Here is a 15,445-nt window from a genome sequence, read left to right as displayed (position 1 = left end):
GGCCTTTGTCCATGTCTGAGAACTGAAAGGACCTTCATTATGTCTCCTAATGGGGTGGCGCTGTGGTGAAACAGAGTCAATGAACACAAGGTGAACGAGGTGAGACATGGCTGCCCTTACTCCAGTAATCCACTTCGGAGTGATCAAATCATTCACGATGTATAATGTAAGCGCAAGATGGCAGAAGAAGACAGTGTATTCAAGCCAGCATCTTTACATTTCTTACATTACTAGAACGGTAACTGCAAAAGACATCAGTTGATTGTCACCAAGCTACCGTAATTTCTAGATAACCTAAATCGCGTGCATTTGGACAGATTCCCAGCCTAACAGAAACTTGAAGGCTATAGGATGGACAGTGATTAGCACAGTTGTTTAGTTTGGCTGACCTTGAATCTTGGACGAAAGCAATTTGTATGTGTGGATGGATTCTCCTCCGTCGGGTGCACCGGGCGCTCTCGGTCGCCGTAGAGAAAGATATTGACAGGTTTGATGGAATCACTGGTCTCGGTAGTTTGAAGGGGGTAGATGCGAGGACAGCCCTCTGCGCGGTCCGCAGCGACAACGATGCCTTTGAACGGGTCACAATCGAAGGCATCGCTCTGTTCACTCACGCCCAGGCGCTTTAGATCGATCTCTTCCAAGCCACGCTCCACGAATTGCCTCTCCTTGTAGCTGTAGTCGAATGTCTGGATCCGGGCCGTGAGCGGCGATGTATGCGGCTTGCAATCATAGCTCACGAGAGCAAAGGCCAGTTCATCGCGTCGATCGGAGACTTTGGCCAGAACCGACCTGTGCTGGATAGAGTCGTGCGACCAGTCGAAGGTAAGCTTCTGAAGTATCTTCCCGGTCTCGGTATCGATGAAGTACAACGTGCCGTTTCCCTCGCCTTCGCAATCGCGTTCATAACCATAGTTGAAGTTGTCCACGGAGTTCTCGTCGTATGATAGATGCACCAGGACCCCGCGCCCCTCGAGTCGCCAGAGGAAGGTGTCCTGAATCCCTCTCTCCTCGGGGTGTCTATGGGCACCGTGTGCAGCTGGGCCCCGGTCCTCAAATCACGTACATGAAGCTCACACCTGTTAGCCGTACGTTGATATACTCTGTCGCGTCCAACCGCAAGCGGACTGTGGCGCGAGCCAAACGTTCTCTCCACGTTAAACGAAATCGTAATCGTCTCAGACCATAAAATAGCCCCGCTCATGAGGTCGCAGACAATTTGCCTGTACCTAATAATGGACGCCCGGTTAGCTTTTGAACACCGCAATCGTTGAAGGGGGAGTAGGGGTGGAGGAGAAATTACATACCGTTCTGTAGGACCGCCGTCTCTCCTGGTAACGTATAGCAATCCTCTCGCGTGCACCGTCATTGTGGTGGGATTGGACAACCCTGGCGGAAAAGCAGTCTCCAGCGTTTGGACTGAGTAAGACGTCTGGGTTGAATGTGAGTCTGCCTCACCTCGCCATCCAACTCGCGCCCCAAAGAGGTTGCGGCCTTGCTTGTAGCCAATATACTCGCCAGCAGCCCACAACCCTTCGCTAGCGGTGCTGAATTCTGTAAACAATTGGTACCCATTGGCATTCACTGCTAGGCCCGCGACCCATCTTTCGGCGCTTGCTCCTTTGTTCACTGGAGTTGATAGGTTAGTGGGCGTCTCGAAATAGTTGAAAGAAATTGAAAGCCTTACCATATCGCTTGTACCTGTCCAGTGCATCGACCTTATCCCCTTTCTCTGGCAGCGCGTCTGGGAAATGCCTGCGTACTCCACTCGTACGAATCCAGTCGACTACCTGCCAGCGCCAATTCTGGTTCACCTGTTGAGCGCAGGGGAGATCCCTGGTGTGCAAGTTCTCAAGAACAAGGCAAACGCAGGCGTAGTTGAGAACGTCGAAAGGGTCAGCCTTTGGCAGGGTCGACAGAGTTAAGAGGGTGTTATTTAGTCTATTCATTGCGTGAGGTGAACTGGTCTCAGTCTGAAGGGACGCTTGGTAGGGGTGAGCGCGACAGTGAGCAGTTGTTCTGGGGATGGTGCCACGAAAGTCCACGTGTGAATGGGGTGGGTAGAAATATGGAAACGCTCTGTGAATCATCCAGGCGCTGGGATCGGGAGGGTATTGATGTCTTGTTCAAGTGTTTATTCTGATGGAAGGCCGTGAGCAGTCCTTGTCAAGGGACATGTGACTGTTGCAACAATGCATTGTGAATTCTTTATGAAGAGGTATGAAAAAGGAATTACGTGAAAGGCACTTACTGGCCCCTCCCTTCCAGCATAAGAGGACAAAGACCATGGTATTACCCAGCCAGGCTTCGTGGTACTTCTTTAACGTATACACAAAGGGTGCATGTAAACATAGCATGTACCCAACTGGAGGGGTTACTAGTTGTGGTACTCTATCATGCACCTACCTATGTAGGATTAGATGTGGGCCCACATACAGTCATTAGCAGATGGTCTACCATATTGTCAGGGATGTTGTCGTGCTGGGGCCGTTGCTGAAGTTAAGAACACACACACCAGCTGAAACGAAGCAGATATTCAAGCACAGGTAGCATACCACCGCCGTTTCAGCCCCCCTCTTCCCTGTTTCCTGCCTAGGAGGATTTGCAACCTCCATTAAGCCTTGCACAGATGTCCCCTCACCCTATGCAACGATTTTGCTATTTTTGTCGTCTACCTAGGTACTCGAGAATGTGCATTGCCTTGTTATACCTTCGAGGCCCGGTCGCTATGAACTTATTGGACATTGAAGAAATAAGGAAGATCAGGGTACGGCAATCTCAGACAGCGGAGACAGTGAAGTGTAGGCAAGTCTATCATCGTCTCCCCATGAGGTCTTGTTGTTGGCTCTTGCAGAAGGTTATGCTGCTGGACTCGAGCAACTACACAAAAATACATGTTTCCCTTGCAGGTCTAAACATTCACAGCGCATCCGAGGACACTGACTAAAGCATTGAAAACAGCCTTCCAATCATAGCACACTTAATCGGTCTCCAATGGATCCACAGGCTTGATTATTCCCTGTTGCAGTGATGGTCGTCTATTTACGGCGGTAATTAGTGCAAATTGCTAGCAAAGCCACAGTACATTCATTTTCAACTCACACCTATAGAAACAAAAAGAAAAAACGAATGAACAGAAATCAAATGGAGAACAACACACAAAATCAACGGAACCTCATGCCAAACCCGCTCGCACGATGCAGACAGCACTTGCCCTCACCTAGGGCCGAACTCCCCGGAGTTCCAAAGTCAAAGACAGCAATCTCGTCCGTCCTTATCCTGTCACCGGTTCCGTTGAGGGAGGCAAAGCTATAGCCTACAAAAAGCCGGTTACCCGCGATACGGAGCGACCAGATCCAGGAGTTCACGATGTTTCCACGTCCCTGCGTAATGCGGTATGACTCCTTGGTGTCCGTGCCCACAACCAACTCCTTGCACCGGCTTGGGTTCGTGGACCCTTGACCGGGTCGGAGTGGATAGATCCGGATAGGCGCCCCAGTGGTATCAGGATCGTGAGACGCCGAACGCATGGAGGCGGGCCCATCGGCGGCAACGATGATCCCTCTGAATGGATCACAGTCTATCTCGTTATTGTAGTACACCCCCTGCGCAAAAAGGTCGATGTCCTCAATGCCCCTCTGTCTGAACATCCCAGTGGCCCGGTGATAATCAAACGTCTGAATCTTGACCACACCTGGATGCGACCCGGTGCTGTTGTAGCTGAGCAAGGCAAAGGCCGGTTCGTTGCGGCGGTGAGAAACCTTGATATCAAGGGGCCCTCTGAATTTGACGAAGGGGATCGTCTGTATGGTCTGTCCGTTCTCGGGATCCACGAAGCACAGTTTACACTCTTCTTGCCCTCCATCATTGCGGGTATTTGATTTAACATAGGTCACGAGAACCTCGCGCCCGTTCAGTCGCCAGCACTGCAGGATGGAATAGGAGAAGAATTCTTTTCTCGGAACGAATTCTTGCCGCGTGTAGAGCAGCGCGCCTGTTCTGAGATCGAACGCCTGGATGTCTAGGTTGTTGTCGCCGTAGTAGTAGATCCGATCCCAGCCAGTTGCGACTGGCGACCAGTGATGGTTTCGGCCGCCGCCATAGGCTATCGTCGGTTTGGGCTTCGACCAAAGGACCTTCCCTGTCTCGAGTTCGGCCATGTATTCCCTATACGATGACGGTTAGCTGATGTTATCAAGTAGGATATTTCCATGAAAGGGGGTACGTACCAGATCCTGCCGGTATTCAGGGGCAGATCTTCCTGTAAATCGAACTGCAAAAGCCCTGCGGCGTGCAACATCCTAGAGCGAACCTTCATAGCCGTTGTGGCAGTACCGGTGTTGTAGCGCAGACTGTTGGTGTTGATCGGCTGCAGCGAGGAGTCTCCCCGGCGCTGTTTTCGCCTGCAAACCTGGTCCCACAAAATAGTGTCCGCGGTTTGGAGCACAAGGAAATCCCCTATTGCTTGCGGAACAGAGCCATGAACAGTGTATTCCTGCACGCTTAAGGCGTGGCCTGCCGCCCATCGCTCGTCGCATGTTCCCTCAATCACTATGACCGCTGCGTTAGTTTGTTTCGATGAAATATGTTCGTTCAGTGGGGGAAAGACATACTGTATCTCTTGAACCTTGCAACTTCCGCGTCTCTCTCATCTTTTGTTGCTTCGGATCCTGTGCCTTGTTGTTGACCAGGAGCAGCACTGTTCTCGGTGGGTGGTACATCTGGGAAATGCTGCAAGAAGCCTTGCTTACAGCTCCAGTCTTCGATCAATGCTTTCCAATCTTTGCTTACCCGCTGCGCACAGGCAAGGTCGTAGAGGGTAAGGTTGGAAAGCACCAAGCTGGTGCAATCATAATTGAGGAACCCGAAAGGGTCAATCCTTCTAGTAGCCATGGTTGACGCTGGCAGGCGATGCTTGCGAATGCTGCTGGTAGATCAATAAGGCTTGATGATGGACTGATGAAATCTGATCTCGTCAGTGTTGCGTTTGTCCGTTTGCAGGAACAGTACCCCGCGGGGTTGGACGCTGATTTATGTCCCTGCCTTGACAAAGGCCTTTATATTGACAATGTACTGGATTGTTCTTGGGAAGACATTCGTGAAAGGGACAATGAGAAGTGACTTGATAATGGGTTTCTTTGTTGGCATTCACAAAAAGACAGGTTATTGAGCAATTGTATCCATTGTGCCCCAATGGATTCTTTTGCCTAATACAGGTTAAGAAATCTATACCAGGTACAACTAGCGCGAACACAGATCATGGATGGAAAAATGTAATGCTGGAAGGTCAATAGCACATTCATTGATTAATCGTGTGGTCCTCACTCCGTGGAATATGGCTTGTCTGCTTGATACTGTTTGTGTTATTCCTACCTCCATGATCCAGTCTAGGTCTGGTTCCAATTGTTACACAGTCGCCTGATGTCCGCCGCTCCGTAGTTTTATACTCTATATATGTATCAATACGTACACTCTGTTGCTTGTGACCGAGTTTGGACCTGAATTTTCCTCGTGTGGTACATTTGTTCAAATCTACTTATGCTGTGTCACTTGCACGGTCCTTGGCTCCTCAAGAATTAGGTTGAGGCTTTTTCGAATGGAGTTACGATATCTAAAAGATTACTTGAGTTTGTAGTACTGGCGATTCTTCTTAAGTATTGAGGGAGAATTATACAAATTGATATTAGTTTCTCTTGACAACACCGATGTTGGTCACTAAACGAGTGTAGGTATTTGGAATGGCACGACCTGAACACAGGAAATTTACACACTATCTGGCGAATGCAGACAGAAGGCTCCCTCATCAAGGGCCGAACTTCCCGGGGACCCAAAGTCCAAAACTGCAAGTTCATTCTCAGTRTCCGTCCCAGGAGTCCCATAATTAAGCTGATATTTCAAGCAAAGCCGGTTGCCTGCAATGATGATCTTGTCCAATCGAAAATCGTCCAATACAACATGTGGATTGGTGCCCCCCTTGCCAATGGAAAAATCCTCTTTTGGGTTTCTGTCTAGGATAATCTTAGTAGACTGGGTCGGGGCATCGTCTCCCATAGAACCAAGTCGAAGTGGATGTATCCAGACGCTTCCACCGTCGATATTTGCGGAGGCAATAATTCCTCTGAATGGATCACAGTCAATTCTGCTACGAAGCCCGTGCCTTTTGATAACCCCGAGCGCAACGAGGTCAATCTCCTCGAGGCCTCGTTCCACAAACTCTCCATTGACGCGATCGTAGTCAAACGTGTGTATCATGGCGAGAGTCCGTGCAGAGTTGTAACTGACCCACGCAAACGCCAGCTCGTTGCGTCGCGTGGACACCTTCAGCGTCAGGAGCGGGTCATATCGCAACCCCGGGGTCCAGTACTGCATAAAGGTGATCACCTGGATGATGGCCCCGCTCTCCGCGTCAATAAGATACATAGACACAGGCATAGTTCCCTTGTCTTGTTTCCCTTCAGAGGATATCCCCACGAAGACTTCCCGTCCCCCAACGCGCCAGATCTGATCGTGCCATATGTTTAGAGCCTTTGGGAAGAATGAGCGGCGCGAGTAGAGCAGCGCGCCAGTCTTCAAGTCATATGCCTCCAAGTCCGTTGTCTGGGGGCCGTAGTAGTAGATTCTCTTCCATCCCATTGCAATTGGTATCGTGAGAGCCGACGTCGGGGACTTGGGTTGGGACCATAACACGTTCCCTGTTTCAAGTTCAAGCATATATACCCTGTGATCCGTTAGCAAAATGAAACTTGAGACATAAAACCGACTCCCGATGAGATGTGATTAGGAAAGGACTGGTTGGGGCTGGACATACCAGGAGGTTTCAGCCTGGGGTTCGCTAAGCTCAAAGTGCAAGAACCCAGCAGCGTGCAGTCTTCTCCCTTCCACGGTCCAGCGATCTCGGTAAGGTGCCGTTGCAGGACCGGTATGGAAACGCAGGCTGTTCAGGTTGATCGGCTGGAGGGCGTGGTTTGTGTTGATATCGCGGCGGGCCTCTTCTCGGTTCCCGATCTGGTCCCACAAGATGCTGACGTTGTTTCCCAGGACAACGAAGTCTCCTGCCAATAGTGGCAAGTTGTTGGAGGGAAAGGCCGCGGCGGTATATGTGTTGACGCTCAATGCCCTCCCTGCCGCCAGTCTCTCGGTACTTGTTCCCTCGATGACTATATAGGATGGTTAGTTCTTGTATCATAGGGAGTAATTAAAATGGGGGTAGACCACTTACCGTATTTCTTGAATCTCTTCACTTTCACAACATCTTGTTCTCCTGCCTCCGCGTCTGAATGCTTGTCCGGCAAGGCATGTGGAAAGCGCTTAACAATCCCCTCGTTGGCCATCCAAGCATACAGCCGGGCTTTCCAGTCTTTGCTAACGCGCTCTACGCGAGTCAGGTCTGATAAGCTCAGGTGGTCAAACACTAAACTGGTGCAGTCATAGTTTAGAGCCCGGATAGGGTCGAGTTTCCCGTGAGAAGACATGGTGGTATGTGGTTTCATTCCAAGTAACTCTCTAATAAGTCGTGACGAGGCAATGGAAAGCTTCAAGTAGAAGCAGGTGATGGTGACTTGGATGAACTCAGATGGATCAGGAGGGTGCTCGCGTAGAGCAGGATTCTGGTTTGTATTTATATTCCGTCATGATAAAGCCTTTCACATGAGACAGCTTTCAGTCGCCTTTGTTGGTACTTAGCTGTTGTTGCAGATGACAATGCGATAATAATGGCCCATCTTTATTGAATTGCCATTGTCCTATTTTTCTTTATCCGCCTGGTACACTGACGCAATACCCACTGGCCCTGAAGTCTGCCCATCTGCAGTTTACAAAGCAACGCCCATCTTCACAAATCAGTGTGATTCAAAGTTAAGCGCTCGACTAGAATCCGTAACACCACTTTGCGATTACCTTGATTTTCAGTTATTATTCTCCGATGTGTACTATAACGAGGTACCTCTTAACCTGAAAAGAAATTAATAAGCCCCCCAAAGTGACCTTCAAGCTCAAATCGTCCGGTCCATCAAAGTCAAAGCAAGCTCCCCTTCCTTATTCTCCAGATCACGCTGGCTCAGAAACCCAAAGTCAAACACACAGCACGCCGAAGGCAAAGACAAGCCACCACTACAGCAAAAGAGAAAAAGCCTGTCTCTGGTAATGACCATTTTGTCCAGCTGCAGCAACCCAATCCCAACCGCAAATGACACCGGATCGCGAGTACCATCCCCATTGGGGACTACGGAGGGTCTCCTGATCAGACGGCCAAGCTCAATATGCAAATTCACCGCACGATTCGTATGCGCATTGATGTGTGCAGCCCTCCTCGGCGGCGTCTGCTTGATACGGCAAACACGCAGATGCCAGCGGCGATCTCCACCACGGATAACGAAGCCGCGGAAGGGGTCGACGGCAATCCCGGCGCTGTCCAGCGGTCGACGGCCGCAGTAGAGGACGTCCGTGCTCTTTTCTGTGAATATGCCGTCGGAGCCCAGGGCGAATTTCTTGATTAACACGGTATTCCGGTCGTGCGTGGTAAGCGCGAACTCGGTCTCGTGTCGCTGCGGAGAAAATATCAGCTTTGCCGGCGTGTTGTGCAGGTTTGCCGGGTCCATGGCTAGTCTGGCATTGACTTTGTGTGTGTGCTCGCCTGTTAGGCTGTCGAAGAAGTAGACGCGGTAGTTCTTCCCTTGGGCGTCACGGCTCTTCTCGCCCCAGCAGACGAGCCTTTCCTGGCCGCGGATAGTGCAGACTTGCATTTCCATTTTGTCGAGCCCGGGTCGCGCTGGGACTAAGCTGCTGGGTAGGCGGATTGTAGCCCGATAGGCGCCCGTGCGGAGATTGTAGACTTCCACTTTTCGCAGCGTGGAGGAGCTATACCGGTAAAGCCGTTCCCAGCCTATGGCTACTGGGAGCTGTGTGGGTTTGAAATGCAGTGTTCGGAACTCGTGCGTTTTGGACCACAGCGTCCATCCGCTTTCAAGGTCCGTGACTTCTTCCCTGTAATCTTGAATTAGCACACTGTCCTTCCGATTTCTTCAGGTTCCCTGGATGGATTAGGGCTAGATACCTATATTTGTCCCCTTTGCACCTCTCAACCATAACCAGAACGCCCGATGGCGAAACAGCCAGGTACTCAATGTCATCAGCCGTACATTCCTCGGGTATGAAGTGGATAGGGCATGGCGACTTGTCACCATCGTCCAGGTAGCCTGTTCGTTGCCAGAAGATTGACCCGTCATGATACCACGCCAAGTAGCGTTCGTTCGCATAGAAGTGGGTGTAGTCTTGGTACTCGCTGTAGCGGGCTGCTCTCCCGTTGGTCCAGGATCTTTTTAGGGCACGATCGATTGCTGTTACAAAACGATATGATTAGTACAGCCCTTCTAGACGATGACGAACACCAGAATGGGAGACATACCGCATTCATTGAACGTTTTCAACAACGTATCAACCAGGCACTCGCCATCAGTCCCCGTGACACGCTGCCTTTCACCAGGGAAATGCTTCTCCAGCCCACGCCACGCAATCCAGTCTCGAATGAAGTCTCTCCAGGCTGGATTGACCTGCTGGCACCGACCAAGATCATAGAGCGATAGGTGACTCAGGATTTGGATGTTGATGTCGAAGTTAAACCGCCGGAGCGGGTCACTCCTTCCGGATGTGGCCGTGACACTGCTTGCGGATGGCATCTCGCCACTCCCTGCGGACTGCATCGTGTATGATTCTGCTTGATTGGACACGGCCTTACAGTTACGTGGTTTCTGACCTTTCTGAGATCGAAATTGGATCTTAGGTCTGCGCTTGGAAACTGCAAACGTCATTTTTCTGCCGGGGAGTAACAATGGAAATGGAACAGAGAGGAGAAAGAGATGTACTAGATAAGAGGACCTATCCGGTTTGACGCGGGATGGGGTTTAAATAGGTGAGGTTTCAAAGAACAGGAGTTCTTTGTCGGCTGGTGAATGAGACTGGGTCTGAAAGCTCATTCACTGTTTACACCTTTGTGAAGTGTTTAGCAAATGGGCACTAAAAGGAGTAGGAGCAAAACAAGGCCGGGAGTTTATCCTATACTGTACTTGATACAGTTTACTGACAGATATTTTGTCTATTAGGCTTCGTCTGACTTGGCATTTTGAACTCGATCCGGGCTTCAGCCACTCCTTCACTAATAAACAAAATATGGAAAGAAGGAACAACCAACAGTATCTCAAAACAGTACCCATCTGCGCTACCAAGATTTAAACTTGTACAATCCAAATATGCGTTGCATTTTGACCATCTAATCGCATTTATACCCAGGATAACACGAGAAAATGATGAAATGGGGTGAACTTGGCTGCAAGTACGAAGTGACATGGTATACCAATAACGCAAACTGCAACTCTCTTTGATTTCGAAACAGCAGCTCGAGAGAATGACTGTCCTAAGCCATCAATATTGTTCATTTTCTCCAACTCTTAATCAAACTGTACCACCTCCCCCGACACCGATTTATACCATACTACGGAGAGACAACTAAGCAATGTCTATACCCTACCTATTTGGCTCTATTAAGTCAGCTCCGCTACGCAAAAACCTGAGAGTACTCCCCCTGCTCGGTAGTCAAGTCATCACCCATCCCAGAAAATCCAAACTCGAAAACCACAAACACCGGCTCCCCACGCCCGTCGCTCTCCTCACAGCGCACAACCAGCCTATCCCTCAATGCAACCATCCCCTTCGCCACCAGGCCCGGACAAATCCCGACCCTCGTTCCGTCAACGTCCTCAATGGAGCCCGATAACCTACGACCTGCATCCGAAGAGTCTGCGAGTCTTAGCATTAGCCCCGCCTCTGTCCTCAACGCCCTGTTCCCCGTTAAAGCCGAAGGCTTGATGCGGCAGAGAACAAGCACATTGGCCAAGCTCGTCGTGCCAGCAACGAAGCCGCGGAAGGGATCAACGGCTAGACTGTCGAAGCTTGTGATGCTGCCTAGGTTATCGATGCCGATTGAGAGCGCGTCCGTTGTCGTCTCCTCGTATTTGCCGTCCGCGCCTGGGGCAAAGTATTTGACCATCACGACGGCCCGGCTGATGCTGAGAATTGCGAAGGTGAGGTCGTGCCGCTTCGTCGAGAACTGCAGCTTTATATCTGCTGAGCTAGCCTGGACCTGCGTTCTGATGTCTTGCGTGCGTGACCCGGTGGCGGCATCGAAGAACAGGATCTGGGTCATTCGATTGCGGTTCTGGATGATCTCACCCCAGCAGATTATAGTCTCTTTACCTGCGAGCTTGTGGATCTGGATCTTCGCTTGTACGGCTCCTTCCTGTACACTGTATGCCGGTAGGGAATGGTCACGCAGCCATTTGCCTGTGCGGAGATCGTACACCCTGAGCTGAGTTGCCTTCGCGCCGAAAAGGCAGAACGTTTCCCACCCCAGCGTCATACCGTCCTGCGGACTCTGGCCAGGTCGACCTTTGAGGATTGCGGGTGAAAAGGACTTGCCTTCGCCCGTCCACAGTTTCTTCCCGCTGTGCAGGTCGATCGCCTTTACCTCGATCTCTCCACACAGATTCTTCTCGGTCAGAATCACAATGCCCGTGGGCGAGACCAGCAGGCGCTCAACACCCGCTGCGTGGATTGGCACGGGTACCTTCCTTATGTCGTGGGGCATCCTCTGTCCGGCTCCAGCCCGTTGATATCCCGCCTGCTGCCAGAAAATCGACCCGTTGTCAACCCACGCGTAGTACCGCTCGCTGGCGCAGAAATGCCGATGACTCTCGGGCTTGTACTCAGCCCAGCTAGCAGCGCGCGCGGAGGTCCAGCTCTCGAATCGCGCGTCTTCGGCGGCTTTACCAGGATCGTCAAGTCAGCTAATGTGGTTCCTAGTGTAAGTCAGAAGGGACACGTACCGCATGCAGTGAACTCCTTTGCCGTGACGTCGGCATATTTGGGATCCTTCCTATCTGCATTACCATTATCGGTCACCCTGGCCCAATCACAAGGGAAATGCTTCTTCAGCCCCCGCGCGGCGATCCATTCGCGGACGGACGCTTGCCAGGGTTGGTTTACGCACTGGGACCGACCGAGATCGGTGACGGAGAAGTCTTCGAAGATGAGGGTCTTGATGTCGAAGGGGAAGATTTGCATGGGATCTGTGCCTGTGCGCGTGTCCTGCACGGCGTTAGTCGGGGTTTGGGGTGATGGGGCCATCTTATTCTTTAACCCGCCGGTCATGAGCGTTGTTAATCTTTGCTGTTGACTTGGCTCCTAGCTCGGCCTCTACCACTGAAGACCGTTTCTGAAAGTCCGATGCTTGAAAAATGTAAATAGGCTCTAAGAGGCCAAATTGGATGTGCTGGTTCTTATATTTGTGTAACGAAGAAGAAAGGGCCATGCTGTTTATTATCATCCATAACAAAGCATATTCGTTGTGCATAGGCATAACAGCTTATTGAACCTGATACATATCCGAGTGCTTCGGCGCCTGACCCAATAAAGCAGTACGGGGCAATTCCACATCTTCAACGTCAAGTGGTGTTTGTATTTGAATCATAACCATGTTGAGCAATCTTTCATCTCGTTTCAAGGGACAAAGATGAGGCCGCCCTGGTGAAGTATCCATTGTCTGGTGCCATTGTCACCTGCGGCGGGAGTTAGGGCTAATTTTACCCTGCCAGGCCACCTTGAAGAAGTTCCAGCGTCATTTGCATTACAACGAACGCAGAGCTCAGAACAAGCGGTCGCTCTTTAAATGTATAAGCTCGGTTTCTTCGTAATTCGCACTGCCTCCCTTGTTCAACAGTGTACTTGGTAGACACCAGGAAGCAGGCAACTTATTTCGACCACGCGGATTGCGGTACTTTATCACATACGTAGGTGTGCCGGACATTAGAATTGTGGTTGAAGTGAAGATCTACAACAAGGCCATATGGTAAACATTTGTATGTACAAATTATATAGCAGCCTGGCCGGCCGAACCATTTACACGTAGAAACTATCTCACAGTCCCAAATAACCACAACAAACAAAACACACTCAATTAACGTCAAAGGCACCCTCAAAGCTCTCCCGGATACGCATTTGCCCCCAAGAAGGGCGCCCGAAACCGAAAATCAAACAAATACGTATCCCCGCGCTCATCCCCATCGAAACCAGGCGCATAAAAGACGGCAAGGGTCTTCTTGCCAAGCTGCCTCATCTCAGCCCTACCAGGCCTGTAACCAATATCAAACTCCAGGCGTTCCTGAACCCGCCTGTGACGCATCGGCAGCGAGATGTTCATAGTCCGGTCATCGCACCAGATGCGGTCAACGCGGAGATGCGCCGCCACACGCTGAATTGGCTCCGGCATATTGATGTCGGCCGGCGCGGCCTCAAACTCTACAATGGACGGCAGATACTGGTCGGCCGCGTTCGCGCTGAACAGGAGACACATATATGGGTCGACGGTGGAGGGATTGTTCCCGACAACCTCGTCGTAGTGAGTCGAGTCGCACGCGAAGAGTTCAGTGCGGAGCCGCGAAATACGGGATCGGTCATTGATCTGGAAGAAATCCATCTTCCACCATACGTAGTTGTCTCTGTTTTCTTCGTCATACCACAGCGAGACCACCGCGAACTCGTTCTCCTTCTCCCAGCTCGGGAAGATCCTCCCGAATCCGCCCCATACGACGACATCCGGGAAGTGCTCGGTCATATCCCCGGTCAGCGGGTTGATTGTCTGGAGCCCTTGGACTTCGCACTGATTCGCGTCTGTTGGACGCCGCGCGGGGGTCCACATGATTTGCCCGCGGCGAGCGACCGCTCGATTGACCGGGGCAAATGCGACAATCACGTCTTGTCCGCTTGGTGTCTTGCGCACAGCGCTACACCGATGATGCAGACGCGTCAGCATATCGTTCGGAAGCTGGGCTTCGCCGATGATCCCTCCGCTACGGAGGTCAAGCATATGAAGCCGATTGTCGTGCGAATCAATTTCGTAGATCGTGTGCTCCGTCACGGCGAATATGTTCCTCGTGCGCTGCGCCCACTCTGCAGGGGCCGCGGGTCCGGTCCGCTCCCACATCCTCCGCCCGGTGTCGATCTGGATGCATACGGTGGCGAGCGCTCCCTCGCGGTCCTTGTATCCGCGGATGAGCACGTAGCCGTAAGGGCTAACCCAGAGCTCGGGCCGCTCGTTGGACCATCCATGTGTGTGGAACCGGCGGACTTCGTAGCGGGACCCGTTGGCCTCGAAGCCCAGTCGCTGGTAGCATACGTCCTGGCCGTCCGACCAGGCGATGTAGTCGCCGGCCGAGACTATCCAGTTCACGCCATCGAAAGCCCTCCCGGACGAGGCGTCGCCGAAGACGAGCTTCTGCCTTAACACCCAACGGGCCGCTGCATTCGGGATATTAGCCTTGACTTCTGTGGAGTCCAGGGATGAACATGAGGGGATACGCACCGGCCTTCTTGATGATCCTCCACTTCCTCCTATCTTCGTCAACGCCGCCAAGGTCTCTGATATTCCCCGCCTCACTCCCCCCTTCCGACTGATCCGGGCTCTCCGCCCTAATCTTGACATTGACGTCGTCAACATCCATCATATCCTCATCTCTACCCTCGATCGCGGCCCGATCAACCGCCTTCCCCTTATCCTGGCGCTCGGGCTTAACCTCCACATCACTTTCATCCTCCCCCTCCCTCTTCCCCTCCACCCACTCATCCTCCGCCCCCAAAATATCATCCTCCTCGTCCTCGCTAAGCTCATTCACCACAGGCCCAAGCACATGCTCCTGCCGTCTCACGCCCCTCGGATGCTCCCCCAGCAGCTCCGTGCACTCCCTCACCCCCCATCCAACAACAATATCGCGCCACCGCCGACTCACCAGCTCGCAGCGCCCGACGTCCTGCACGGCCTCGAGGTGCCTCAGGATCCGGCCTGAGATGCTGTCGCTGAAGAAGGTGAAGGGGTCGCTGCGGGGCAGGGCGTTTTCTCGGCGGATGCGCTTTCTTGCCGCCGTGCGGGCGGCGTCCCTTTCATACCAGGTCTTGTAGGGGGCTTTGCGCTTCTGCGGGGGCATGGCTTCGGTGTCTGATGTGTTTCGTGATTATGGTGTTTATGGATGGATGGATAGGAATGTTACGATCAGTAAAGTAAAGGTTACCTGTCGTTTTTGGTTGAGACGTGATGGAAGATTCATCTTGTATATCGTCTCTGGCTGGGGGATCTATATACATGATGCTGGGAGAACAATGACCATCATGGCCTTTGTATACGGGACGGTGTTGAAACAGAATGGTGACTTGACAAAGGCTCTGAAGGCGGACGCACAAAGGCGGAAACAACCCGCTGTTAAAATAAGACTCTAACCATTGTACGGTTGTGCATGCAATGCTGTATCATGGTGGAAAGAAGAAGTCGAACTGTTGCAAAGGTTTGTACTATGCATCGGGGTACGTTTGAGCACTCTTTAGGGCTTGATGGTTGTTTGAAGAT

At 51.7% G+C, this 15,445-nt stretch overlaps 6 protein-coding genes across 6 annotated transcripts; all 6 read right to left on the bottom strand.

Annotated features, from left to right (window-relative positions):
• Nucleotides 1-362: 362 nt before the first annotated feature.
• Nucleotides 363-1,949, bottom strand: DSM5745_00089 (uncharacterized protein; the record flags this gene model as incomplete). Its single annotated transcript, XM_026742105.1, has 4 exons — nt 363-1,020; nt 1,080-1,229; nt 1,308-1,629; nt 1,688-1,949. The coding sequence occupies 4 exons, from the start codon at nt 1,947-1,949 to the stop codon at nt 363-365; spliced, it is 1,392 nt and encodes a 463-aa protein (XP_026607950.1).
• A 1,215-nt stretch (nt 1,950-3,164) lies between these two features.
• On the bottom strand, nt 3,165-4,893 carry DSM5745_00088 (uncharacterized protein; the record flags this gene model as incomplete). Its single annotated transcript, XM_026742104.1, has 3 exons — nt 3,165-4,167; nt 4,230-4,551; nt 4,614-4,893. The coding sequence occupies 3 exons, from the start codon at nt 4,891-4,893 to the stop codon at nt 3,165-3,167; spliced, it is 1,605 nt and encodes a 534-aa protein (XP_026607949.1).
• Nucleotides 4,894-5,683: 790 nt separating this feature from the next.
• DSM5745_00087 (uncharacterized protein) lies at nt 5,684-7,472 on the bottom strand (the record flags this gene model as incomplete). Its single annotated transcript, XM_026742103.1, has 4 exons — nt 5,684-5,715; nt 5,772-6,718; nt 6,809-7,157; nt 7,220-7,472. 4 exons carry the CDS (start codon nt 7,470-7,472, stop codon nt 5,684-5,686), a joined length of 1,581 nt encoding a protein of 526 aa, XP_026607948.1.
• Nucleotides 7,473-7,991: 519 nt separating this feature from the next.
• On the bottom strand, nt 7,992-9,806 carry DSM5745_00086 (F-box protein; the record flags this gene model as incomplete). Its single annotated transcript, XM_026742102.1, has 3 exons — nt 7,992-8,982; nt 9,053-9,335; nt 9,404-9,806. The coding sequence occupies 3 exons, from the start codon at nt 9,804-9,806 to the stop codon at nt 7,992-7,994; spliced, it is 1,677 nt and encodes a 558-aa protein (XP_026607947.1).
• Nucleotides 9,807-10,549: 743 nt separating this feature from the next.
• DSM5745_00085 (uncharacterized protein) lies at nt 10,550-12,177 on the bottom strand (the record flags this gene model as incomplete). The annotated part of the gene is made up of 2 exons (XM_026742101.1): nt 10,550-11,814; nt 11,877-12,177. 2 exons carry the CDS (start codon nt 12,175-12,177, stop codon nt 10,550-10,552), a joined length of 1,566 nt encoding a protein of 521 aa, XP_026607946.1.
• Nucleotides 12,178-13,024: 847 nt separating this feature from the next.
• Nucleotides 13,025-15,029, bottom strand: DSM5745_00084 (uncharacterized protein; the record flags this gene model as incomplete). Its single annotated transcript, XM_026742100.1, has 2 exons — nt 13,025-14,346; nt 14,411-15,029. 2 exons carry the CDS (start codon nt 15,027-15,029, stop codon nt 13,025-13,027), a joined length of 1,941 nt encoding a protein of 646 aa, XP_026607945.1.
• Nucleotides 15,030-15,445: the final 416 nt, after the last annotated feature.

This window comes from Aspergillus mulundensis, assembly GCF_003369625.1.
Source record: "Aspergillus mulundensis strain DSM 5745 chromosome Unknown scaffold_0, whole genome shotgun sequence".
In the NCBI taxonomy this organism is placed as follows: Eukaryota; Fungi; Ascomycota; class Eurotiomycetes; order Eurotiales; family Aspergillaceae; genus Aspergillus; species Aspergillus mulundensis.
Note: the sequence above shows the minus strand (reverse complement) of the source record. Positions and strands in the feature narration are given on the sequence as shown.